General features: G+C 38.9%; 1 protein-coding gene across 7 annotated transcripts; it reads left to right on the top strand.

Moving 5' to 3' along the window:
- Positions 1-27385, top strand: RCOR3 (REST corepressor 3). Of its 7 annotated transcripts, XM_050893558.1 has the most exons (13): positions 1-172; positions 747-861; positions 1372-1406; positions 6664-6741; positions 8329-8381; positions 10113-10274; positions 10627-10751; positions 12262-12340; positions 15066-15284; positions 16951-17028; positions 17816-17873; positions 23310-23551; positions 23981-27385. In XM_050893558.1, the coding sequence occupies exons 1-13, from the start codon at positions 31-33 to the stop codon at positions 24323-24325; spliced, it is 1731 nt and encodes a 576-aa protein (XP_050749515.1). In that variant the 5' UTR covers positions 1-30; the 3' UTR covers positions 24326-27385. The 7 variants fall into 7 exon arrangements, with proteins under 7 accessions (XP_050749515.1, XP_050749517.1, XP_050749516.1 ...); XM_050893560.1 differs by lacking the exon at positions 1372-1406 and having other exon boundaries at positions 747-803; XM_050893559.1 differs by lacking the exon at positions 1372-1406 and having other exon boundaries at positions 747-803; positions 12262-12358.

Genomic DNA, 27385 nt, shown 5'->3' with positions numbered 1-27385 from the left:
CGCTCCCCCGCCCCCCCCCCAAGCCCTGACATGCCGGGCATGATGGAGAAGGGAGCGGAGCTCTTGGGGGGCAAGAGCCGGGCAGCCCCCAACGGCACCAAGAGCAGCAGCCCCTCCAACGGGCACTACTCGGAGCCGGAGAGCGGCGGCGGTGACAGTGGCGACGAGCACGGTGCGAGCCTGGGGCTGGCCCCGGGCCGCCCCGCCAGCGGGGGAGGGGGGTGGCGGGGGCGGCAGGAGGGGCGGCGACCCGACCCGACCCGAGCCGCCTCCCCCTTTCCCGCGCCGGTGTCGGGGCGGCGCGGGCGCTGCTGCCGCCGCCGTTACTCCGCCGCCGCCGCGCGTCTGTACTGCGGCGGGCCGGGCCGCGGCCGCGTGTGAGGGGGGGGAGGAGGGGTGTGCGCGGGAGCGCGCGGCGCGGCCCCGCGGCTGCCGGGCGGCCCCGCGGTGCTTAACGATGGGGAGTGTCTCCCGGGAGCCGCCGCCGCCGCCGTCCCCATTGTTCCGCTGAAATAAACTCCCCCCTTCCCCCTCCCCGGCGATCGTCGGGGCTTAATCCGCGGCGGCGGCGGCGGCGGGCGGGGTGGCGGGGGGGGGAGGTGGCTTATTCTGCACGGCCGCGGCGAGGCGGCGGGGGCTCCCGGGCGGCGCGTCCGCCACCCCGCCCGCCACACGGCGGTAGCCTGGGACGGCGCCCGCCCGGGGACACCCAAGCCGTTAATTTCTCTCCCCCCTTTCCGTTGCAGATGTAGGAATGAGGGTCGGAGCGGAATACCAGGCGCGCATTCCTGACTTCGAGCCCGGTAAATCGCTTTTCGGCTGTAACCTGACATCTTGCCGCCGCCGTTCCCGAGGCGGGAGGGATGGGTTTGGTGCTGGGGTGGGCTCGGCTCGGCGCTCTCCCGGCGGCGGCCGCGGGGTTGTATTTATTTTGCTTTTGAGCCTTTGTGTCGGCGATCCGGTGTCGGCGGCGGGAGGCTGGCAGGGGCAGCGTCTGCTCTCTGTGCACCCGGGGGCGGGGGGGGCATCGCGGGGGGAAATTTTCACTTCATTATCAGCCGTATTATGTGTCTCCGGCGGGAGGCGGTGAAGCAGAAAAAGGTTGGATGCGCTCCCCACCCCCCCCTTAAACCATAACACATATAATATATTAACAAGGTGATTTTAAAAATACTTGACGAGGGGTGATGGATGTTCTCGGGCAAGGGTGGGAAGTGATGCGCCCTGCCGGAAGCAGAGCAGACCTGGCTGCGTGCTGGAGGCGCTGGGTGGAAGATGCGCTTGGTGGGAAACTCCTGCCCCTGGTTTTGTGTGCTGTAGTAGCCTTGCTATCCCCGCTGTTGCAGGCTGAGCTGCTCTCCTCCGCCTTCCTCACCCCCCCGCAGCTCCGCCCCGAGGAATACTGGGTATGCTTGCATAGCCTGGTACTCGGTTTTAGCAAGTTAATTGATAGAATGCTATCTTGCGTTACTACACTGAGCAGTGAGACCGTAGGAGCGTTTATCAGTTTTGCTGTAGTGGTCAGATGAAGCCTATCTACTTTCCTGTTCTCCAAACAGGCTCCATTGGTGTCAGATGATTTCCTACCGGAAGAGGATTGGGCCAGAGCTTCTCACATAGTGCCTCCTAAAGCTGGAGCGAGCCCCTCTTGATGGGCGCAAGTCCCCACAGGCCAAAGAAAAGGCCAGGGGAAAGAAAGGGGGAGGGTGGGATTAAATGGATGCATGATCTTGGCATAAGGGAATGCCTTTCCCCTAGAAAGGAGTGCATAGTCTAAGTCTCTTTGTTAATAAGACTAACCGTTTGCACCCTTTATTTTTACATTGCCTACATAAAAATAAACATAAATAAAAATGATTGTTTCTAATGTGCAGCCTGGGCTTGTTTTTCCTACAGGCCACTTAAATTAGAAAAACACATAGTGTTTGTTTTTCTTTTGATTAAAAGAACTCTTCACCCCTTGTAGGACAACTGAGGTTCTGTGGTTTCAATTTTGTAAACTATATATGCAATAGTAGCATTGTGTTTGTAACTACAGAGCTAATTTTATGCTCTCTTATAACTAGACTATTTAGAGCTCCTAAGTGTTCCTGGGGGGTGGAATTCAACTGATGCTCCTTTCCCCAGTAACTGGGATTAATATATACTCCTTTATCAATTTCCTTCATGATGGAAATCTTTCTTTAATAAGTCTTGGGTAAGAGGCATAATGTATAGTATTGTTGTTCTTAGTGTGTGTATTTTGATTATTAGGACAAGAAGATAGTAACTTTTTTTGGAACACCTAAGTGTTACAACATTTTAAAAAAAAAAAAGGTCCGTAAAGTGTAAAAGTACAATACATACTTACCATATTAGCAGATTGGTTATCTGAGGAGATCTCAGCAAGATCTCATGCTTTCATCTGTTGGGTTTTTTTTTTTCCTGATGAGTCTTGAGGCATCGTTTCTTAGAGATGAAAGTAATGCTGGACATAAAGCTGGGCTCTTACCATAGCTACACTTAGATTACTTTTTTTTTTTTTTTGTAGCAAATGATGTAACGGACACTCCATCATACTTCTAGGTTTGCATATATGGACATAGGCACTATCTCTAATTAACTAACTTCAATGCTGTTTCTTCTTGGAATTATTTTAATGCCTTTTTTTGAGGGTTTACCGGATAAGTTAGAATGCGTGTTTATTTACAGTACTTTGAGTGCTGTTTTTTTAATCCCCTTAAAAGAAATAGGTGGGAGAAGGGAATCAGTGATGGAGGAAACTAGATAGAAGTCTAAACTACAAAGTCAGCCCTCCAGTACACACAGAGAATACTAAAATGAATAGAATAAATACCAATCCTTTGGCCTCACTTAGCCTATGTTGAAAAATATTTGTAAGCAATGCTCTATGACAATACATTGAGGAACAAAACATTCATGATTAAAGTTGTGATGGTAGTAAACCTTTTTTTTTTTAACCTGAGTTCATGTATAAAATAAGAAAATTTTTAAAGAAAAAGTGGATCAACTGTTTGTCAGTGTCTCTTGGAAGAAGTGGATTGTGGTTGGAAGCAACAATTAGGAGAAGTTAGTGTAAACATACTCTTTCTCACCCCTTCCCCCACCATCCCCTTTTTACAAGCAAGCCTTCAGATAGAGCTTTAACGGAAATAGCATTTTTAATTGTCACTACATACTACTGCAATGAGATAAATTTTCTCACTGCAAAAAACGGTTTCAATAAAATAATCCTAAATCTCCTTACCTAGTTTACTGAGGTAATAAACCATCTCCTGCACTCCAGATTTTTGTCTCCTCCTGCTGGTTTTCCTATAGTACTTCATATTCTTGAGGTGAAATTGTTTCTGCTTGTACTTTCTGACCCACCTATCGATGTAGCGGGATGTGACAAAGCTGGTGTCCTTATGTTGTGGGCTGTTGCGTTCTCTTGGAAAGCATAGTGGAGAATGCCATCACTGGAGATGTACCACACTGTTGTGTCGTCCACATGAGATAACTGCTAGAGAAGTTTTATTCTGCTCAGATTTGGACTTCCCAAAGACTGTAGTGTGAACTTTGCTTATTTAATGCTGAAATAGTTATTTCTCATTTAACTTTTTCTCAGAGCAGGGAGGAGCTGTCAAGAAGAATGTTTTGTACCTTTTAAGGTCACTTAAATCCATTTCTGTGTATGTCCTTATAACTTTTATCCCTCTAGTCTTCTTATATGAAAACAGGCTTTCTTAAATTGAAATTATTAAATGGTGTGGTGAAGTATATAAAATTTTCCATTTATTCCATGCCATCTGTCCTCACATTCCCTGATTTTTTTATTTATTTGTTTATTATTTATTTTTAAGATTTCCAGTCCTTTATTTTAGAAATTTAGTTCTTCCTCCTGTTAGTTTCTGTGTTTCTATTCCGACTCTCAAAGCTTAGTCTTAAGCAGATGATGGTCCTTTTTATGCTGGAAACCAATATACTTTTAAATTGCTGTGCTGCCCCACAATGCCCTTATTAAGTCTTGTATGCTTCCAGATTTTCATTTTATTTTCAGTACTTGGAGTCGTGTACAGAACAGCATCATCCATGCGTACCTAACTTCTAATGCTAAGCTGAAATTTAGAAAGTGTCAGTTTGCTGCTACAGTTTCTCTATTCTGGAAACAGTGGAGAGTGCCTGTCAGTCATCTTCAGCTAATCCTGTTTTCTAAGTGGTATCGGCAGAGGAGCGCAGCAGCTGAAGTACAGAAACCTCTTCCTAAGTGGCTTGAATGTGGGGTTTGGGCAGGGGGAGACTTGTTATATTTGGGATGTAGCTCGTGGTCTTTCTCTTCCTTGCTGGCTTACAACTCTGCTCTTCTAACATGCTTTGGTTAACATGTTGCCTGGTATTTCCAGCCACTGTCCGTAATAAGAATGGGTGTTGGAGATCATGTTGCCCTTGAGATACAACACAGCCTTTTGGGCGGTGGGGGGGGAGTGCTGCTCACTTGAATACTTGGGGCACAGAGGAAAAGAAGCAGTTCTCAAAATGGTAGATCATGGTTCTGCATATGGAGATGGAGGGATCCCTGTACTGTAGCTATGTACATCCTGTGTTGCGTACAGGATGCCTTCCTTCAAGCTACCTGTATGCATCCCATCCTTCCTTGTCATCCTTGCTTTCCTTTTGGCAGTGTGACAATGCTACCAGAATGGAAACAGTTGTCTGATTCCTGCTGGAGAAACAGCACTGCTTCGAAAAGGGGTGTTCTGGTGGGAGCTGCTTGTTAGTCACATGAGGGTGGCACCTCAGTAGGACCATCTCACCGCATACGTGATCTCCTGCAGGCGCACATGATAAGACTCTGAAACTAAATTTTTTCACTGTAGTACTTGAATATTCAATGCCTGATAATATCCATCATATCCACTTGTCTGTAGGTGTCTGTCTGGTACTTTTTTTGGAAGGAGAAACTGAGGCTATACTCATGTTAAGTTTAGACATTCTTGCTCACAACCTGAAATTCTGATGCATTCTCTAGTGGTCCTGTTTTCTCCTCATCTCTTAGTTAAAGAGTGGAGTACAGGGTAGTGGTCATTTACTTCTGATAAAAACTGAGTGGACAAGAGAAATGTTGTGTCTGTTTGCATTACTCTTCATGAAATATTGCATTCCTAATGACTGAAAATGGCATGCTTTTTTGTTCTTAAGTAGAATGTTATATTAAGGAATTTGTTCTTATATACCAAAACCCTTTCAGAGTTTAGTACTGCTTATGCCTTGAAACTGGTGCTTTATGAATGTATGTACATTTTTAACTTGTTACAGAGTTTTTGGTGCATTTAGGTTATCTGTCTTACACATCTCATTTTGGAAGACACATGAGTTCTTTTAGTTTTTCTAATTAACTGGTTTTCAACTTCACGGTCATAATGGATCTAAAGATTGGAAAGATGATAGCAAATACTAAACACTGCCAAACTGAAGAGGGAAAAGCAACAAAACATAATACATAATTAGAAAGCACTAAGTTGTTCTCTTTTCCAAAGCATTGATTTGTCTTGTTTCCTTCAACAAGACGTAGAACCTAAATATAAAGTGTGGAAGCTTAAAATGGAGTGAAAAGTTATTTGTTTCACTGAATAAAAAAAATCTGTCCTTCTCCAAGAAGGATGCAAGGAAAGTTCCTCTGAGAGTGATTCCTCAAGGAATTCATACTGACACAAGTGTAAATGCTCCAATTGTTGACAATGTCTTAGCAAGATAAACTGTTGTAAACAAATAGATTGTAAGAGGCTTTATGTAGTAGCATACATATGTAAAATATTCATGAAAAGTAACTATTACTTAATGCTTTTCCAGTATTGGGGAATTTCCTTTTCTTTTACAGTGTTTTTAAAAATCAAAGACTCTATGATGTAGTGCTTTGTACAAAGTTGCATCAGTATTGCAAAAACTGCTCTGTCCTCCTGATAGGTTAGGTAACTTGGACTGCTTCCCTTGCTACATTGAGGTGGAGGTGAAGCACAAACAAACAAAAAACCAAACACCACCACCACCACCCCAAAAAACCCAACCAAACAAAAAAAGATGAATTTTACACCTACTTTCTACAGCTACACAATTTGATTGGCTATGAATATCAAAATTACATGGCTATGAAAATCAAAACTAGAGAGAGAGAGAGATGAACAGAATTGTTTCTGGCATAGTAGTTAGTATAGTTCCTTGTTGAAAGGATCAGGGATGGTGATTGTATTCTACCCCCTATCTCTTTTTTTTTTTTTTTTTTTTTTTTTTAAGGAAGCCTAACTTAACACAGTAGATCCTGATGCTCCTATGATAGTGATAAATGTTAGAGTACTAACAGACAATCATAACTTCTGGAGGACTGTTCCAACACAAGTACCTCTAAATTTTGCATCCATGCCAACTTTAGTAATGCGCTTTAATGCTCCAGTTGTGGTAACAAGGATCCTGTCTAATATCCAGTTATGACTGAACCTCATAAGAGTAGTGTTCAAATTCAGCCATTCGATGTCTTAAGGAAACGATGTGGAATTAATGATTCCCCCCCCCCCCCCCCCAGTATCTGGGCTGGACTTCTTAATATGGTTGACTTTTACTTACTATCGTGTCAATAGTTGTTCTCTAGATCATATTTATAAATACTGAGACTTACTTGTTTTCTTACAGGTGCCACAAAATATACTGATAAAGATAATGGAGGGATGCTTGTATGGTCTCCATATCATAATATTCCAGATGCCAAGTGTAAGTCCTTCCCTGCTTAGGAATTTGGATGCTCAAGTACAACTAAATAATTGTTTCTGGTGTGCCTGTTCACTTTTTATTTTACACACAGTGAAATTGCTAATTAGTGAATTAAACACAAAGCTTCTCTTTTATTTTTTTATTTAGAGAACTCCGAGGAAAGGAAAGATCACCTTCTCTTATTTTATAGTTAAGTCTTTGTTTCAAATCATAGTGCCTGTGTTGTATCATCATCAGTGTCTGTGAAGCCTTTAGTTATTAATAACAGAATAAAACATCTAAACATGAGGAACTTGCTGCTCTAAATTTCTAGAAGAAGGATTTGCAGTGGATAAATTCAGAAAAGATGTGTTGAGGCCCAGTTCAAGGGGAAATTATTTTTGCTGTCTTATCAGTAAAAACTGAGCATTTTCTCCCTTCAAACGGGACCTGAAATACAGGAGTCATGTGACTAAATGTGGTCAATTATCTGTTTAATCTAGTTTAAACCTGCCTCCTATGCTAGAATTTCCCATATGTAATATAGGGGAGTAAACTTTGAGGATGCAGTCATGAGAACCTGGTCCTCAGGACAGTTTCTACCTATTACCGGTAGTTAGAGGTTTGTGTCCCTCTATGTTTGAGGGAACATACTTTCTACTACTGCAGAACACTTAGAAATAAAATACAACTATGATTATTAAACACTTTCTTCATTCCTTTAAACTACAGTTAACTCTGCTGCAACAGTTCATGGCAAGGACATCTCTGGTCCATTTGAATAATGAGGATATCATTATTTTCTTTTCTAAATCATGCTTCCTTTCAACTACTTTTAGTTACCACTTAATTGTAAACTATAAAAGGTGAATGGGAAGGGTTTGTTTCTTTAAAAACCCATTAAAGAAGTACCCATTAAAGATCAAAACTAGCAGGACTTAATTGCAAAATGATGGAAAGAGTTAAACTCAAAGCTGGCTCTAGTATGGCCAAATATGATTTAAAAAATATGTTATCAGTGAATTTGATGACCTAATCATTGAATTTTTGTATTCTCTATTGAAAACTGACTTCATACCATGGTTAAAATTAATGTTGGTCAGTGAAAACTGTGTTAATATCAAGGATATGCATAATCATTGATCTAGGATATCTTTACATTAATTTTTAACATGTTTGGGAATACGAACAGCAGAAGTAGTTCAATTTAAAACTAACCCAGGTGTCTGGACACCCCCGCAGTGTGTCTGTGTTCTTAGGAGTGGGTTCCAAGAAGACATAGCCTTTCAATAACCAGCTAGTCTCTGATTTAAATAAATAAATGATGAGCATTTGTGGCTTTGTTGTAGTAAAAATATGAAAGAAAGCATCTTTTTCACTGAGAATTAGCTTGTGTAAAAAGTTTATAAAATTAAATGTTGGATTAAAGACAGTGGGCTTATTTATTATTAATAAAGCTATGAATATATTTAACATTTTGGGGGACCTGGGCCTATGCAATGTATTAAAGCATGGGAAGACTTTTCTCACGTTAGATGGCTAATTCTGTGTTACCTTATAGCAGAACTAAAAGTACTAAAGAATAATTCTGACATTGCTTTGTTACAGTGGATGAATATATAGCAATAGCAAAAGAAAAACATGGATACAATGTGGAACAGGTAAGTGCTGTGAAATGAGAGTGCTCATTTAAAGGATTTTTTAATATAAAAATATAACACAACTCTTTTTTTTTTTCCCCTTGGTTACCATTAATTAACGCTGTTTCTCTTCAGGCACGGCAGCAAACACTGCAGTTAAATGGATCTGCATACAGTTGTGGTCTGGATTCTCTGCAAAAGATTGAGCTCTTTGTTTTCATGACATGCTCAGCTTGTAATGTGCACTTTTGAAAGGTTTGGTATGTTTCTTGATACACTGGGCATGTCATGCAATTGTGTGTGTATATTTAGCTAAAGAATTTCTTAGGAAAGCAGCTTACAAATTTAATGTTTAATATTAGAATTCAAATATGGTACAATTTTGAACGATTAATTGTGATAGGAACAGCACTGGAAAGGTTTCTTGCATATTTAAAAAAAAAAGAGGCAAACCAACTTTAAGTGAGTGTTTTTTCAGAGGCAGGAAAACAGAATCAAATTCTACATTTGAGAGTAACAAGCAAGTTCACTTTTTTAATAACCTTTAGTCACCGTCCCATAAAAAGTACAGGATAAAATTTTGCTGGTCTGCACTTAGTTCTATTGCAATTTTCTTCATAAATTACCCAATTTAAGTAAAAGTGAGATTACCTGTTGCAAAAAAAATATTTAGTGTTCAAGTGGAAACAAGTTGTACGATCAAGTTTTGGAGGATGGAAGCTTGTAATAACAAAGACTTTCTAGTCAACTGCTGTCTGAAAAAGAGGCTGCCAATGTTATGATGTCCAGAATACCTGTGGTTTGGTGATGTTTGTTTATGGCTTGACTTTTGTTAGGGGAGAGAGGGAACTGAGGGATCTCAAAATAAGTCTACAAAAAAGACTAATTTTCAAAACAATTTCTGTTACAAAATATTTGTAGACTGTTCACAGTGGACTAGAAATTATCTTTGCAAGAGGTCTTGTCACTTGCCATTTTAACAAGAACAGAGGTTTGCTATGTCCAGGTTATTAGAAGATGTGAAATCAGGGGTTTGGAGAGCTGATGAACAACTGGTGATCATGTCTGCACTGTATGGTTGAAACTGAGTGGATTACATTTCCCAATCCCCCTGCTAGACTTGGCATCAAATCTGTCATTGATTCTCTGGCAGAAAGTCTAATCAGCGTAAAATTCTTTAAGAATATTGAGAAATGAAATTATGTAAGAAAGTATATTTAAATTTCCATTCCTTATTAGGTGCACATGACATGGAAGTGGCCGTGCTGTTATTTGTGGATTGGAGAGTTGTAGAAAGACCACTCTCACTTTGAACTTTCAGACTTGCATTTTGGATGATCCTCTGGCTGCTGAAAAGTATTTTTATTTTCTTTTTTGAGTGGGCTGGTAATAAAGGCCTGAAGACCTATAAGAACGGTGTAGGTGATACATGCTTGTAAAGGAAGAAAGCAGGTCAGATTTGAGCCTATCAGCCTAGTTCATGCTACTTCAGAATTACTGCTGCCATGCCGACCTTAAATTGTCTAGCTTTCATACCTTTAATAAAGTACAGATGTCCCCACTCTTCATATTGTCTCCAAAGAGAATTTTGTAACCTATAGTACATAGCCAATAAAATTGTAAATACATTTTGAGAACGGGTTCTGATAGTCAAATTTTATTTTAAATAAATAAATTGCCTTTTTTTATTTAACTTGTCTCAACATTTTAGTAAGTTGACTAAATCCAAAAAGGGACTATTTCTTTTCAAAGGCTCTCGGCATGTTGTTCTGGCATAAACACAATATTGAGAAGTCCCTTGCGGATCTCCCTAACTTCACTCCTTTCCCTGATGAATGGACAGTTGAAGATAAAGTCCTATTTGAACAAGCATTTAGCTTCCATGGAAAGAGCTTTCACAGGATCCAGCAAATGGTAAAGTACTATTTTAATCAGAAGCATTAAACAGGTCAGATGCACTAAGGACAAAGGCTCCTGTTGGGCTAAAATTTCATGTTGATTTCTGTGTAAAAGCTTCAGGAACAACCTTGAATATAAGATTTAAGTTAATTTCATCATGTCCTTTGGACCTATAGCTTTTTCACTCTAATAAAAGCCTCTTCTCCTCTCCCGCTTTTTAAAAAATGTATACAAAATACATCCCTCCTTTCCATCTCATCCATGCATTTAAAATATTTGGGTAAAGGTGGTTGTAAATAGAGCAGAATTATAATCTTGGGTGGAATTTAATTTTAAAAAGTATTAATATGTTAATGAATTCTTCTAGCTTCCAGACAAGACTATTGCGAGCCTTGTAAAATATTACTATTCTTGGAAAAAAACTCGCTCTAGGACAAGTTTGATGGATCGGCAGGCTCGAAAACTAGCTAATAGAAATAATCAAGGTGACAGGTAAGTTTTATATTCTTAAGTAGCTAACCAGAGACTGAAGTCTTTCTAGGTAGAGATGTTGGAGTAATTTCCAGCCATTATGTTTCATCATGAACCAGGTTTGAGCATCTGTGGTGATGTGTCTGCTTTTAGCAAGGGGTTTGGTACCTGTGCTTTAAGAACTATATCACTCCAGTCAGTGTGAGTTGTAATAATGCACTTGAGTGCTTTAATGGATAACTGTAAAAACAAGGCTTTGAAAAAAACTGAAGTCTGGGAAAGTGGTTTAGAAATAATGCTTTATTTGAGAAGTCTAACCCTAGATTATTGTGTGGGGAGGAGAGTGTTTTTGTGAGTCTGGGGGTTTTTTTTTGGTTGGGGTTTTTTTGAACTAGAATGGAATTAAAGCTGAAAGATCAGCCACTGTAAAGAGCTATAGCAATTAGAATGCCCAAGTACTGTTTTATAACAAAACTTTATATAAAATCTTATTTTAGGAGACTTAGAACCACTATCAGTCAAAGAGAATTGAGCTCAAAATAGTTTCAAATTGTTTTGGATAGAAGGGAATGGCGCTTCCCCTAGTTACTATGAAATTAAAATTATATTGCACTTAGTATTCTTGAGTATTAACTTGCATGTTTTAAAAAGTGATTTAATATGTTGAATGTATAAGTAACATAATCATGTTTATATTGGAAAGTATGATTTTACATCTATGGAAGACTGCCCAGCCAGAGCAAAAGGGTCTATTTAATTATATGTTATTGAAAAGACCTCCTGAAATCTAAAATTCATATGCTTGCTTAGTGACCCCATGGCTGAAAAATTACAGAAGAAAATCAAATTGCTTCTAATACAGCATTTTGGGGGTTTTTTTTGTGATAACTAGAAATTTTTGTGGTGTTTTTACATTCGTTTATTCAGAAATTATATTGTGTGAATGACTGGGTTGGACTCAACTAAACTAACTGTTATCTTTTCAACCTTTTCTCTTTGATTTAATTCAGCAGATTTCATTCCCCTCCCCCAAATTGCTACATCTTGAGCACTTTGGTGAAAAAGCAGTCCTGTGTTTTCCCGTCTTATATTGTCCCCTTTTGCTCCCCACAGACTTCAACAAGGGTTTGTTCATCCACCTGGGGCAGTGGTTTGAAAGTTGATCTGTTAACCTTTCATTTGCCACGTTAGTTTTATTTCTAGCCTTGGTATAGTTGACCATGTAAGCGTTCAGGCCAGCACAAGCAGTTGAATTTAAGAAAGGTGACACCAATTTTTTTGGCAGCAGTACCAGCACTGCTTAAAGTAATTTTGAAACTACATTTCAGGGTTGCTTGTTTATCATAATAATTATTAGAATTTAGTAAAGGAAATATGTTTGTAACAGCTCTCTTCTGAAAACTACAAATAACTTTGAGATGCCATATACTTAGATATTTTAGAGTAGATAATTCTGTCTTACCCTGATACATATTTATATTTGGGGTTAAAAAATAGATAAAATGACCAGCTTCTTATGATCTGTCCTCAGTGATGATGACGTAGAAGAAGCTCATCCAATGGATGGAAATGACAGTGATTATGATCCCAAAAAAGAAGCCAAAAAGGAGGTAACAGATAGCTTAACGGTGAATGTCAGTTTGTTTGTTTTCTGTTAATGTGTTACTGTGAAGAACATGCCTTGTAGTAAAGACGTTTAGCTTGCAGCCTGCTGAAATCACAGGGTTTTTAGGTGATCAAGATCTTGACAACTTCTGATTGAAACAAAATTTTGTCGTATATTTTTGCCGTTCTGTGGACATAAGTGCATCTCTCATTACCTTCACTATCTCATGAGAGATCTTCAAGTTTTATGAGAGATGTATGCTGTCACTGCCTGGTAAAACAACATTCCCCCTGCCTTTGTCTTGCTAATATGTTTACAGTTTTACTGGTTGTGAATTATTGGAATCTGAATGTTTTCTTTGCATTTTAAAATTAAATGACATTTTTCCAAGAATAACTTTTTTGTTCTGTCAAAGCCACAGTGAGGTTATGCATTTCAACTAATATGTGGCTTTATTGAGGCACTTTCTACTAATAAATGTAGAGAAAAACATTTTTGTCTCCTCTAATGAGCACTTACTGTTAGCTTTACAGAGAAGTGCTGTGTTTGGGGTATGTTCAGTTTTTGGGGTTTTGGGGGTTCTTGTGGTAAACATTAAGTTATTTATGAACAAGACTAGAAAAACACAGTTAAGTGTGTAAACGTTTGATTGTTTCCTTTATCTACTTAATGCATTTGTGATTTTCCTAAAATGGGACAGTTCATGCTTCTTGAGAATATGAGAGGAGAGGTAGTGCAAAACCTCAACATTCCCATGAAGTGGTATCTAGGATTATTAATAAAACTTTGCATTTCTACCAAAAATGATGTTGAGTAAGAGACTGATAGGTTTAGATTCTATTCTCAGCTTTGCAGTGACCTTCAATGTATCGCTTTATCTAACTGCCTCAAGGGGGAAAAAAAAGACAATTCAAATTACCCATTTCTGTAAGAGTTTGAGATTTTTTTTTTAACATGCCAGGATATGTTTTTTAGAACGTGAAATGGCACAAGGTCTAATAATGAACCTTTTTACTTTTCATTCTGCTGTTGTAACAATGTTCTTGCAATCCGTTGATTTGAGTCGCTGCCTAAGCCACTTCTAAATAAGGGCTATGTTGTTCAATTTACTTTCCTTGTTTATTGTTTGAATCACTACACGCAGTCCAGAATGATAGTAGTGTGTTCATAGACTTCTAGGAACAGGACAAATAGGTTTGCAGTTTCTGATGAGCTATTTGGATCTACATAAGACAATTTTGTGATCTAATATTTCTGGTAGGATTTGCGTACTTTCACTTCCTAAGCGAAATATAAACTGCGTAGGCTACTTGAACACACAGAGCAATGGAAACTTTCTGTTACCAGAGAAAACTAAAACAAGCCAAACACTCTAGCTTGGCAAGACAAAAGCTTGAGAGAATATTTTGACTTTAAATCCAGATTGAACAGACAGGATCTGCAATTCCGTACTGAAAGAGCAGTGCAGAACCAAAAAACAAATGGTATAAATGGGCCAGAAGTAAACATAACCTTGGGATTTTTAGATGTCAAAGATGTAAAGCTCTATATCAGCTTTCCAAGGAAGAGCAAATATCGTAAGTGCTTTTAAGATGGCCTCTATGAAGTCTGTGGACTGGATTAACATGTTACATTAGCTGGGAAGAGAATGTGGCAGAAGGTCAAGCATAGTAGAGCAAAATACTGCTTGCTGATCTGTATTAATGCTACAGAACATAATAATAATGGCTGCTGCAATTTGTTTTCTCTTCACGGTGATCAGATGACCGCCTCCTCTTAACCTGCATGGATGCCAGCAGGGAGGAGCAGTAGGGAGCTGCTTGAAGTAGCAAAAAGCCTGAATCCCATCTCTGTTCTGGTATTAAGCATTGCTTTGAATTGGAAAATCTTTGCAGGGAAAGTCATTTTTGCTTCTGTACTCCTGATCTGTAGGAAACCTACTCGGTTGCTCTATGGGAGTCACATACACGCAGACTAGCTCTTGTGCAGCGATGCCCGTTGAAGACAAAGCTGAAATTTTTAGGTGTCCAAACATATCAGAACAGCAGTTACATAGATTTCATTTCCTCTTTGCTATCCCTTTCCACTTCAAAAAAGCAAACAACAAAGGCTTAAGTTTGCTAAATTACATGGATTTGTATAATGACTGCAAAAGTACATCCATACTCTCTCTTCCAAATCTCAAATCCCCTCCCAAAGCAAACAGCACTGTCACTTTCCATAGAGTGCTTGCAGCAGGGAAAAGTGTCCTCTGGCACTCTTGCCCGTCGTGGTTGACTTTCTCTCATTCTTCTCCCCTGATCTTCACCTGAACTCTTTGTATCTGACCAGAAATAAATGTGTAAATTCACTGATTACTTGGTTTAAACATGTAATATATATATTCTTTACTTTCTGCGTACATAAGAGGTTCTCGATTTTTGCCCTCTTTCACAGTATTCAGGTTGTGATTTCTCTACCATTTATTGTATTTTCAGCCACGTTAAAAAAAAATAATTTTGAAAACTGACCTTTCTAAGACTAATGCAGGGTTATCCAGCAAATGACTGGTATGCTCCATCAGCTCATCTGGAAGACTTAGTTTGGATACTACATGCAGAGGAGGATGTTAGCTTAGGTTTTCTTTGTCATAAATATGACATTACACTGCTATGTGATACCTTATTCTTTAATAAAGTTGTATACAAGATACTGTTATTCTTTAATGATTTATTTCTTGTAAATTAAAGGGCAATAATGAGCAGCCTGTTCAGACCAGCAAAATAGGTCTGGGTAGAAGAGAGTATCAGAGCTTGCAGCATCGCCACCATTCTCAGCGTTCCAAATGCCGTCCACCAAAAGGCATGTACCTGACCCAGGAAGATGTGATAGCTGTTTCCTGTAGTCCCAATGCAGCCAACACAATTCTTAGACAGCTGGATATGGAACTAATCTCGTTAAAGCGACAGGTACCATGGGTTATTGGTCTTGTTTTGTTTTCATCTCAGATTGTTCTGATTGTAATGATTTTGAAGATTATCTGTGAAGATTCTGAAACTTCTTTAATGTGAGTCTTCCTAATTTTGTTCCACAGTTATCACCAGAAATGCTGGACACTAGCTGACTAGCTGTTCTTCGGTTTTGTTTTTTATGTTCATCTGCTCTTGTGGATAACATGAAACAAGATGACCTCCTTTAAAAAAAAAAAGGGGAGGGGGAGGGGAGTATGGCATGAAAACAATGTTACAGATTTGGGGACAGGAGAAAACCGAAGTCACATTTGATTTGGGGGTTTTCTTTTAACTTTGTTAAAAGTATTTGTGTGACAAGTGAGAATAAGACCAATGAAGCAGAGGAAGTAACATTTGTTATGCTTAAAATTGTAGCTGTTTTTCTGGATGTCCTTCCCCACGTACCATGAAAGTGGCGGGGGAGGAGGGAAATCATGGGCCTAGTTATTTCTCTGTATGAATTGATGAGCTTTCTACTTCTTACTAAATTTAGAAAAGCTTTGTAGTCTTCACCTTTAAGAGGACAATTGCCTACGTCCTTTGCATGAAGAAGTTAACTTTTGGCACTTAAAGTTGAAACACAGAATCTATTCAGCTTCTAAGGGTACAGCAGTATGTGCATGCTTGCTTTCTAGGAGCGATGGGGCTACAAAGTCAAGGCTTATCTCCTGGAATTTCTGCCTCCGTATAGACCACTAAGAGCTGCCATGTTGCAAAGTCATGGAGTGAATAAAGGGTTTCATGGGGATTTTGCTCCCTTGTATTCTTTTACAGGAGAAATACGCTTCTTTCTGTCACAGCAGGACTCTGGGGCTAAGTAGCATAGGTGGGTTTCACTCTTTAGCCTAAGTGTAGGTGAGTTACAGCCTTGAGGTTGTGTTTCTCTTTTTTTCTTGCAGTGATCTCAGAGATGCAGCCTTTGGAATCTCCCACTGAGTTGTCTGCTTTTGTGTCCATACTTAAGAACACTTGTAATAGCTGTGCACCCTAGTATGCAAAACTATTTTCTTACCTATGTTACCTTATGTGCATCGCTGTCAGGTTTAAATGGTTAATAGATATGTATATGTACGATTTGGAAGCTCTCTCCTTTTTATAGACTAAGATATTTTATTTAAATATTTTAAATCATTTCAAGAATCACCCTTAAAGGAAATCATGATGATCTAAGGTCAATAAAAAGCAGTCTGTCAGAAGGAACTAACTGGAAACATCTCATAAATCTTTATTTTTTTTTTCAAAGTGCTTTTTGGAGGAGGAAGAAGTTAATGTATACAGTACATCTTACTTAGAAATCTAAGAACCAAGTTTTGTGTCTAGAATATTCTGCATTCTTCTTCAAGAACATATGCATCATTATAAAAACTTGCTTGTTATGTCCTGCTTTTAATATTCCTGCAGACAAACTGTTCTTTTGAAAGACTGGCTTAAATATTTTTCTCTCCGTAGTAAACTGTGCTGTATTTTTTTTTTTTTTTAACCAGTTAAAAGTAGTGAAGCCTTAAACCATAATATTTCTCTTTCTAACTTAGGAGGTACACTTGTGGCAATCCTAGTGAAGATATATGTGTAAAGTGACCAACTTTCTTTGTGGAGCTGATTAACTTTGTTGTTTTTGACCAAGGTTCAAAATGCTAAGCAAGTAAACAGTGCACTTAAACAGAAAATGGAAGGCGGGATTGAAGAATTCAAACCTCCTGAGGTAAATCAGAATAAATGTTAGAACTTGTGGCCTTGCACTTACATTAGTGGGAAGCTGCAGAAATGTGTTTTGCTGCAGCATAGTGTTTGCATTTCAGCAGCAGCTTAAACAGGATCCATTGAATTACATGCAGGGGTGAGTCTGGCTTCTGTACACGAAATTAGTGGTAGGCTTTTTTTATCGCAACTGGCTAAATAAAGAAGCAGAAAAAACTGAAATATCATGTCTGTTCGTGACAATAGGGAGCTGAAACTGAGCCCTGATATATGGGTTTTTTCCTGATTAAAAGTAGATAATGTAGATTGCTAGCAGTAAATTCTATGTTCTGTGTGAAAACATGACTATATATACATTTGGGCATCCGAAGTGAATGATTTATTATTACTGAAGTTCTCTTTTTGCTTGTTTTAAAGGCTTGGATATGAAACATAACGTGAATGCAAAACACTCCAGACACCAAGTCCTAATAGTTTAGATAAATGTAACTATAAATTCAAATTCTGTCTGCATAAAGATCATTAGCTTGTGCATAAGTTATGATATAGCTGATATTAAGAACTGCAATAAAACAGAGGAAAAACTATTGGTGTAGTTCTAAGCTCAAATCCTTAAGTGCTACTTCCTCTTCATGAAAGCAATCTTAAACTATAAATTTATGGCTTATAAGCAAGAGATTTTTACCTATGTTACAAAATGTAGTGCAAGTAAAACACATTCTGATGCTCAGATATTTTGCAGCTGTTGAAACATTTTAATGATCTTTGTGCCATTTTTCTAATTTTAATAGTCTAATCAGAAAATCAATGCCCGTTGGACCACAGAAGAGCAGCTTCTTGCAGTACAAGGTATGTTAATAGTAGTAGCGACTTGAAATCTGATGCGAAGGATTTGAAGAGGTACTCAGGCTTATGTTTGTATTTCCCTCTAATGAAAAGCTAAACTTTATCTGGTCTTACAAGAAAGTCACTGGGAAAACAGCAAAACTAGTGAGAATATTTAGGGCATTCATTCAAGCAACATGACACTAGTCTTTCAGTTACCCATATTAAATCTCGAATAGAAAAGCTAAGCTGGGTTAACAACTGTAGTAGTACCAAAAAGTCCCTTCAATCATCTTCTAAATCACCTTATATGAATTTCTCTAAAGTGGAAGACTGAAGTAATAGTTGAAGTAATAAAATTTGAAGCAAACACTTACTAAGACATCTCTCTGTATTCTTAAATTAGGAAAACGCAGAAGTAAAACTGCTTTACAGTTACTTTTCTCTGTTCATGAGGGAATAAAAGAGCAGATATCTACCCAGTGGACACCTTTTAAGAGTCTGAAGCTGGATATGGATACTTGACTAACAGCCCTATTGGAGAAAAACCAACATTTTCTAGTAGGCTATTGATACAGCTAATTTGCAGTTACTTCATTTACACGAAGGAAAACTGACTCGTCTTGCTTTAACATGCTCTGCCTAATCAAGGAGCATGCAAAGGAAATATCTGGAGAGCCTAACGCTGTCTTGAAGACACTATATATTGACTCACTTCTATGGATCATCTTTTTTAAGATGATATAATCAGCTCAGTTATACACATCTGCTTTATTTCTCTGTATGCTTCATCTTTAAAATGAAAGACTGAATTTTAGTGTAAAACCTTGAGCTGGATCAGGATATCAGTGTAAAGTTGTCAGGTGTGCCATACCTGGTAGTTATTAGCCAGATGACTGAACCTAAAGTTAGGTTTATTTTGAAGTGTGAATGGAAATGCTGAAGAGCATGGTGTGTCTGAAGTCATGCCTTTCAACTTACATGGCTCAGACTGGGATTAGTATCTCCAAACCATTTTCTGTCCTAAGTTCATCCTTTCAGTATTGCTAACAAGCTCACTTTTTTTATTTTGTTCCCAAATGCAAATGAAGGAGATGCCTATCTTTAATATGATAGTCTAGCAAGTAGAATGCTTGCTGGAGAAGTGGGGAAAATCCTTGTTCATTGTGCCTGCCTTTGCATGAAAGGATTCAAACCATCTTGCATTTTCATATTTTAGTTATTGGAGCTCTCGCTAAGCATCAGTTTGGGAAGTGACAAGAATGCATTTAGCTTTTGTTAAGCTATGGCACTATGTGACTGACAAGGTAAATAATGAAACTGGAGCATGGGCAAAAGAGAATGAGGGTTGGTGATGACTCCCTCGAGAGGAGTTCTAGTCTTCTAGTCTCTTCTCTAGGGAATGTTTCGTGTTTTATAAAGGTAGTCAGCCTCAATACTTAAGGATGGGGTGAGCAATCAGGCCTTCTGGAAGAAACCTGTTTTCACTGAATTTACATGTGCTTCTTATATGTATTGTTTCCTTTTTAGTCCCCTTCCTTTGCCACTGTATAAAATGGAGATGGGAGAGAACCTTAATGCCAGGAACAAAGTATTCTTATTATCCCTCCCTTACCTACTGCCTGGTAGTAGAGTCTCCCTCCTGGAATGAGAGTGCTGTAGGTATTAACCTCCTGTCCCTCAGGCTAAGGACCCTGATCTCTTGCTTCAAAATAATTCCTTTAGCTACTAGACTTATGCATGAAGGAGCCATGCTGTCTTTTGCCCTGACTCTGTTTTTAGATGAAAGTAGCCATGGTTGTTGTACTAAAAGCTACCATACTGTGTGTTAGGCTTGAACTTGGAAGTTGACTTGAGCATGGGGACATTTAGTTTGTACATTTAAAATAGATTGATTTCATCAAATGTATTGATACATTTTGGCATGTGCTTTTAATAGTTTTACAGAAATCATAAGCATTAAGCAGGTAGGTGGCACTTCTGTGATTCTGTTCACGTGAATTCAGGCATTAAATCCAACCGTGGAAATAATTAAAATAATCTGCAGTAATATAATTTTTGGTGCTTTTTTTCCTAAACATGAAAAAACTCTTGTCATCTGTGGGCTAATCTCAAGAGATTGGCAGTAACTAGAGAGGAGGTAATGAAAAAACCCACCTTAAAATAGAGCTGAGTGTGTAATCTTAAAAGCAGTGCGGCTGCCTGCAATGGGGTTGTGGACTCAGACTTATGATCTCTGAGCCAATCTTTTGCAGTATAATTTATCAGGTTATTGTTCAACCTTGTCTGAATAGTTATTGAATATAATGGGACAGTTCATCACTTGAGGCGTTCCTAAGTTACAAACTGTATTTATGTATAGAAATGCATGAGCATGATCATCTTTTCAAACTAAGATCTCAGCCATATGAAAATTGCAGTTGCAAAAATATTTTAAGACGTGTTCAGAACAACAAAATTTGAATTGAAAAGCAGTGCGTGACTTTCATAGCATTGCAGTGGAAAACAGCTGGGACAACCGGGATCTAACTCTACGTAAGGTAGTTGCCAGGAGCACTGTAATCCCATCACAGTGAAACTGCAGCTCTCATAACCCAGAGGTTGCCGTTAACTATTTCTGCCTCGTTGTGGTGCTGTATTATATTGCTTTGGACCCAGGCTGATGTTTTGTGTGCCTCTCAGTGTTTGCTGTGCCGCACAAAGTTAAGCAGCGTAGACAGCATCAAACTTCAATTTATGAGTTTCTCTGAGTTAGACATTCAAGATGAAACATTGTAATAGCAAGCATGCACGTGTTCAAGTGCACCTTTGCAACTGGGCGAAGTTTTGAAGAACCTGAAGGATTCCCATGATCATGGCTACTCTCAGATGAGCTGGGAGAAAGACATTCGTACATGTGAAGTGAGGCTATGCAGTCATCTTTTTTGAGCTTCACTTTCAGCAACCTAATAAAATTATTCTTACTGAATAACAGATTAAGCACTTTAGAAATAATTTGGGTGATGTTTAGCACAGAATTTGTATAAGGACGTGTAAGTAACGTGCACCAATTTGAAAGGGATGGTGGGTTGGCATCAACTCTTACAGCTATGCCAGCACCTTGTGCATAAAACTTTCATAAACATGTATTGAACTTCCTCTGTTTCTGATGCAGCTTAAAAGGATTTTGCTACATCATTGTGTAGAAGTCATTGTGGTGATGCTAGAGCAGTACTAAATAACACTCTGAAAAGAATCCAAAACGAGTAGTGCTGTGTGTAGCTAAACTAAGGAAATTTTATTTTCTTTGGATATTTCTTATAGTTGGGCTCTCAGTGAAGGCAAGATACACTGTTTTCAAGCTGTTTGCTTGGAAATAAGCTTTAAGACCTTATTTTCGACAACTTTAGTTGAAGTTAGCCAACGGGCTCGGTCATTTTGCAGATTAAAGGGAAGGAAGAAGTATAGACAGCATAGTGACAGAAAAGGCTGAAATCACTAGAAGTCTGAATTAGGTTTCAAAGAAAAATGTGCTTTGTTCTGCTGGGCACTTTGTTCACTTGATTAATTGTACAGGATGTTAGATATGTTGCAGTGGACATTTAGTGATCATTATAAATTATTAAGGGTGGTAATGGTAGGGCAATCAAAGAATATTAAAACACTGGAGGGAGTGCTCTGTGGGCGCCCACAGCTTTTAAGGAGTATAGCTGATACCTTGTACAACTGATAAAGCACACAGCCAAATCCCTGTCTTTACTTCGCCTAGATACATGCCCTCCCACGTGGCTCTGCTAGGTCCCTTTGTTTTCTTTCCAGGGTTCTTGCAGTCAGGATGGTTGGATTCTTTTGTATGCCCCAGAAAAGATCTGAAATAATGTAGCTGGGCTCTTGACAGTTGAAGCATCAGCTTCAGCTACAGAAATTGTTACTATCCTGGAGCTGAACTTTTCTCTCAAATTGCAGTGAGTGTACATTACCGCATCAGAAGTGCCTATTAACAAAGAAAGTAGAAAAGAGCAGAACAAGCTGAAGGTCATACTCTTCACAGTTAAGTTGAAAAGGAACATAGCTTTGAGATTTGCAACAACTCTCTCTTTCTGAATCCTTTGCTTCACTTTCTAAAGTGAGGCATGAAATCAGGCATAAATTTCTTCTCCTGTAATGAGACAGAGTGCCTGTCCTCTAAGCACTGTAATATGTTTCAAGTGAGTTTAGTTATAAGGAGCTTCACAGAAGTCAAATTGTAATTCACTCATGCATAGCTGAGAGCAAAAAACGAGTCTTCTGTTTACTCAGTCTGGAATAAAACACTGTTGTATTTCTTTTAGTCTCCAAACTTTTGGACACTTGTGATTAAAAATATACTTTGTGTAGCTAAAAGCTGTGTTCTAGGATGCTGGAGAATTTGAGGATTTTTTTCTTAAGCAGAAGAGAAGAGGAACTAGGCACATATCCTAAATACAACTGAGAGAAAATCAATGAACTTCAGGTTATAATTCCAATTTTGGGTTAAAAACTCAAGGTTTTTTTGTGTTATATGCAAATGTAGTTTTAGAACTTTAAAAAGTAGGTGTTGGGATTTTCTTGTGAAGTGCTTGTAAACAAAAGTGACCTACTGATGTCAATATGAAAATGAATGAAAAGAATGATGCAAAGATCTTCTGTCATGCTGCTTCTTGCTGGAGGATTTGATCCTGGAGGCTTGTGCTGGGCTGTCTTACAAACAGACACCAATAGCTTATGTTTATTTACATTCCCCAAGGTGGTTGTCTCAAAACCCCAGATTCTTCTACCCAGCTCAAACGGTGAATGAAAGCTTTAAAAAGACTTTGTCAGATGAATGCTTGCCAGTTGCTCTTCGTAGTCTCAGTAGAGCACGTCACAAGTGCAGGAATGAGCAGTATATCATGACTTACGGAACTGTGCCCGCCTGTTCAGCTCTGTGCTTGGTCCAGTAGCTACTGCCCTGTACCACTCCTGCTGCACAGGTTGTGGGCAAAGAAGCATCTAAGTGCAGCTGGCACGGAGGGAACCTATAGAAGCTGTCAATGTTTGTCACTTGACATTTCTCGTGTTATACCCTGTTTACAGCTATGCACACGTGCTCGGTCACCCTCCCTCTCCTGTCTTGAACTTGTCTTGGGCTTCTGCCCTTACTGCATGCACACTGAAGGATTTACTTTATTTGTCAGAGGCCAGATCTCTGTGGTTTTAGGTTGGGAGGCTTGGTGAGTAAGCCAGGATCTTTAAGAAGAGTGGGTAATGACCTTTTAATAAAGTTCTTGATTTGTATGTTGATAGCTGTGCAATTAAAAATTATTTTGTTTTAATGGAAATTGAGGCCTTCTCCTAATTGAGAAGTCGTCCTAATTAGCGAGTCCTTGGTTTGCAGGTCCCATAGGTTCTCTCTATAAATACATCACACGTAGCTGTGTCTGACTGATTCTTCACAGCTATGTTATTTACTTTGCCTTCCAGGTGTCCGAAAATATGGTAAAGATTTTCAAGCTATTGCAGATGTAATTGGCAACAAGACTGTTGGCCAAGTGAAGAACTTCTTTGTAAACTACAGGCGTCGGTTTAACTTAGAGGAGGTATTGCAGGAATGGGAAGCGGAACAAGGAACCCTGGCTTCTAATGGTGATGCTTCTGCTTTAGGGGAGGACACAAAAAATACTTCTAATGTGCCATCAGGAAAGAGCACTGATGAAGAAGATGAGGTGTGTTTTGTGTACCAGAAATAAGTAAGCATGGGTTGAGGAACAGCATTTTATTTAGTGATATAATGTAAGGTTAACTGGTGTGGAGTGGCAAACTGCATTCTAAAGAATGATGATGAGCTTGCATAGAACTTCAGCCAATGTCGTTAACCAGCTGGGAGCAGGACTGCACCTTTCATAGTGACGATCACGTTACTGTTTTATTGTTAAAATACAGTTCTTGTTCTAGAAGACGACTCTTGCTTCATAAATATTTTTAGTTCTGCTGTCTATAATGTTTTGGTTGGTGATTTCTTTTCAGTAACTTCTCAGTTTTTTGGTTTTGTTTTTTAAATGCTGTTTCCTGTGTAGTGGACAGTGGCAGCCCAACTGCATCACGTTCTGGCTGGGATGGCTGTTCACGCAGTCTTGTCTTTGTCCTTTGTGCAGGCACAAAGCACTCCGGCCACTCAGTGTTTAGGCCCTTCACCTCCAGCACAGGCATCTGCTCCAGCACCTACCGCTCCCATGGCAACTTTAAATCAGCCGCCCCCGTTACTTCGTCCAGCGCTTCCTGCTGCTCCTGCTCTCCATCGTCAGCCTCCGCCACTTCAACAGCAGGCGCGATTTATTCAGCCAAGGCCGACTCTAAATCAGCCTCCCCCACCACTCATCCGCCCAGCTAATTCCATGCCTCCTCGTCTAAACCCAAGGCCAGTGTTAACCACGGTTAGCGGCCAGCAGCCACCCTCGCTTATTGGAATTCAGACAGAATCTCAGTCCACTCTGCACTGAAGAAATAAAGCAGAATTATGCTAACTCCTACATTTGAAAAATTGTATCAATGTACTTTTTTTTTTTTTTTTCCAAATAATGAAGGGGAGAAAAGAGCAAGCCTTCACAGGTATCAGACCAGTTTTGCAGAGGAGCAAGCTAATAACTAGAAACGGAACCACGTGAATGACCACATGTATAAAAATATTTTTATGCCGAAGACTTGTACAGCAGAACAATGCCTACAATACAGCCCTCCTCTATATGAATAACTGTTGAAGGAAGCTAACTTCTTAAATGAATAAATGTTCAACACACCAAGATTTTGTTTAACTGATTTTTACTCTATTTATTTTATTACAGTTCTTTGTAGTCAAGCATCTAACTACAGGAAAGTAGTCTGGCAAATCTAGAAATAGATAATATTGTAGGAGACTTAAATGTAGTGTTGGGTTTTTTTGTGTGTGTGAATTTTTTTTTTTTTTTTACCTTTTAGTGCAAAAAAATAATGGCCTTAGGTTCAGAATTTTTGGCCCTGTTTAGTTAACAGTAGAAGCATTTCACGCACTTGTAAAATGTAGGTGTTTCTTCTCTTCGTGTTTTTCCCAGAACACTTTTTCTTGTTTAAAAAGGTACTGTCTTATTAAATACTCCTCTGAAAGAGTATTCTGAAGATTCAATGAGCTATTGTACCAAACTTACTGAATTTCACGCGTGTTCTACTCATAGAAGTGAACAGGAGTCCAGTTTCCTGCTGCAATATCTCTTGTGGGCTGGGGTGGAGAGACAGGCAGCAACTTCTGCCACCCAGGGGGATGACAGGAGAGGAACCATATAGCAAGAACCATTAATTTCATGTGTTATTCCACTAATTCTTCTAATTTAAGTACAGTAGAATTTCATTCCTCTGAGAATGGCTGTCTGCAGTTCGTGTATGTTAGACCGTTGATATCTTGCCTAAGAATTCATGAGGGAAGTATAGAGGCTGATGGTGCTGGTAGAATATTGTGGCAGTAGAGTTACGTGCTGCCAGCCCAGTCTTACTGTTAAATGATTATCTCTGATTTCTGCTATTTCTGGCAGAGTTGATTAGCTGGGTTGAGGCTATTGTGGGGTTTTGTTTGTTTGTTTTATTGACCAAGTAAAATCTGCATTTGGGTATTAATTACTGCTTCCAAATTTTAGGACACTGAAAGGTTGTCTTTCCACTGCATTCTTGTCTGAGACCTTGGTTTATGCTCAGCAGTGTTTTGGGGGTGGGTTTTTTTTTAGTGGTGTTTTGTTTTTGTTTTTGTTTTTTAAAGTAGATGCCTCTACCCTCCAAGTAAACCAGGCTGCAAATTTGAGTAGCACTATTTGAAACTGTGTGATCTGAATCAAGCTGTTGAAAAATACTGCATTCTTGATTATGTAATAACATTCGTGTTGACTGCCATACTATTTAGAAAATTATTTTTGCTTATTGCTGAAATGGTGTTTGAAAATCCTTTTAAATCCATTCTGTTATTAACTAGATTTGCCCTAGGCTAAAATGAGACTTTATTTGAAAATGGAATGTGCTCTCCCTAAGCTTTTTCACAGATAAATTGGATGGTCTAACGATCAGTTTAGCAGCTGGCTAAGGTCTTTTTTATGTGCAAAGGGAAGTTCTTATAGCATCAGACCCTATTTCATTTGTAAATCTAGTATTAGTGGCCTGAATTGCAGTTAAGGTGTGGACCTTTATGGTTTAGTTCTTCATTTAAAAATATTTTCAGATCAAACTTGAGAGATTTTTCTTTCCGAACAGCTTTCACTGGTGTGCTGAGGTCTCGTGCAAAAGGTCCTTCTTACAAGTTTTCTTTTGCATCAGAGTAGATGCTTAGGCACTACGTGAGCATCAGGTGACCCCTCGTCTAAGAAAAGCAGCATTGTAAAACAAGCGCCAAGGAATTCGTGGTCACTGCAACTTGTGTTCTGGGAGTCATAAGTGTCCCCTCACCAGCTACGCACAAATCTGGCTGCTCTCCGTACTTTAAAACCGATACGAAACCGATCTGGTACGTTTTGACATCCTAAGTATCTCAGTTTAATTGTTAACAGTGATAAGATACATGTTCAGGATTTCTTTTTTTCTTTTTTTCTTTTTTAGCATTGAGTCTCCCAGGTGTGTGTATTGTACCTTTGCTAATTTTTGTCTTGTCTCTTGTCGATAGACTTCAGTATGCAGAATGTTGGGTGTTGCAGTACAGTTGGCCACTACCAACTGCTATAAAACTGTTCAGTACATTGTAATTCCGTTTAATCTTGTTTAAATATTCTATAACTGGGCAAAGGTGCTGTATTTGAAGGGGGGAGGGAGGGTCAGAGATAGGTAGTATTTCTTAATTTACATACACTGTAGCACACAGTAGGGAACTCCTAGCATTTGTAGTACTAAATAAGTATGTACATAGCAAAATGTCTTTTATTGTGTGCTTTGCAGAACATGTGCATACAGTTTGCACGTCCTGTTTTGGGGGGTAGGGTTTGTTTTAAGCAGTGTTTGCCTGGAGAGTGATATGCTTGCTGCTTAATCAAAGGATTAAAGTTTCAAAGAAATCTGTGTCTTCTATTTTTATGTACCTTGTAATGGTCTAATATGTTAGGGCCCTTATACTGTGATTCTCTTCTAAATTCATTTATATTTTTTTAAAAATTAGAAATAAAATTATACAATGGTGTTGATTTCAGTGGGGAATTTCTTTTGCCATATCTAGTCTCCTGTTTTGTAATGTAGTAATGAACTCTGACTTCAAGGTTGGCTTAATTTTGTCACTTTAAAAAATGTAAAATGTTTGCACACTAAAGTTTGGCAGAGAACGTGTATCCTACATTGTTCAAAGCTAATGTAACTCTACAGCTTTTTGTACAGTTTATTTTAGTTAATAAAGCAAAACGGTACTAAAAAAATGATAGATTTTACAAATGCAAGGCATAATCTGAACGACGTGTCTTCTAGGAACAACACTTGCAAAATATGGATGTACAAGAACTATCAGATTTAATTGTTGCACTTTAAATCAGAATGGGTATGAAGTTAAGCAGGTATTTCTGCATTAA

This window comes from Gymnogyps californianus, chromosome 3, assembly GCF_018139145.2.
Source record: "Gymnogyps californianus isolate 813 chromosome 3, ASM1813914v2, whole genome shotgun sequence".
Taxonomy (NCBI): domain Eukaryota; kingdom Metazoa; phylum Chordata; class Aves; order Accipitriformes; family Cathartidae; genus Gymnogyps; species Gymnogyps californianus.
Note: the sequence above shows the minus strand (reverse complement) of the source record. Positions and strands in the feature narration are given on the sequence as shown.

Bases quoted from the DNA above. Each gene is read 5' to 3' on its own strand.
- RCOR3 (XM_050893558.1), top strand. From the start codon at position 31: ATGCCGGGCATGATGGAGAAGGGAGCGGAGCTCTTGGGGGGCAAGAGC. The intron at 173-746 runs GTGCGAGCCTGG...TTTCCGTTGCAG, and splicing joins TGACAGTGGCGACGAGCACG to ATGTAGGAATGAGGGTCGGA. The intron at 17,874-23,309 runs GTATGTTAATAG...TTTGCCTTCCAG, and splicing joins GCAGCTTCTTGCAGTACAAG to GTGTCCGAAAATATGGTAAA.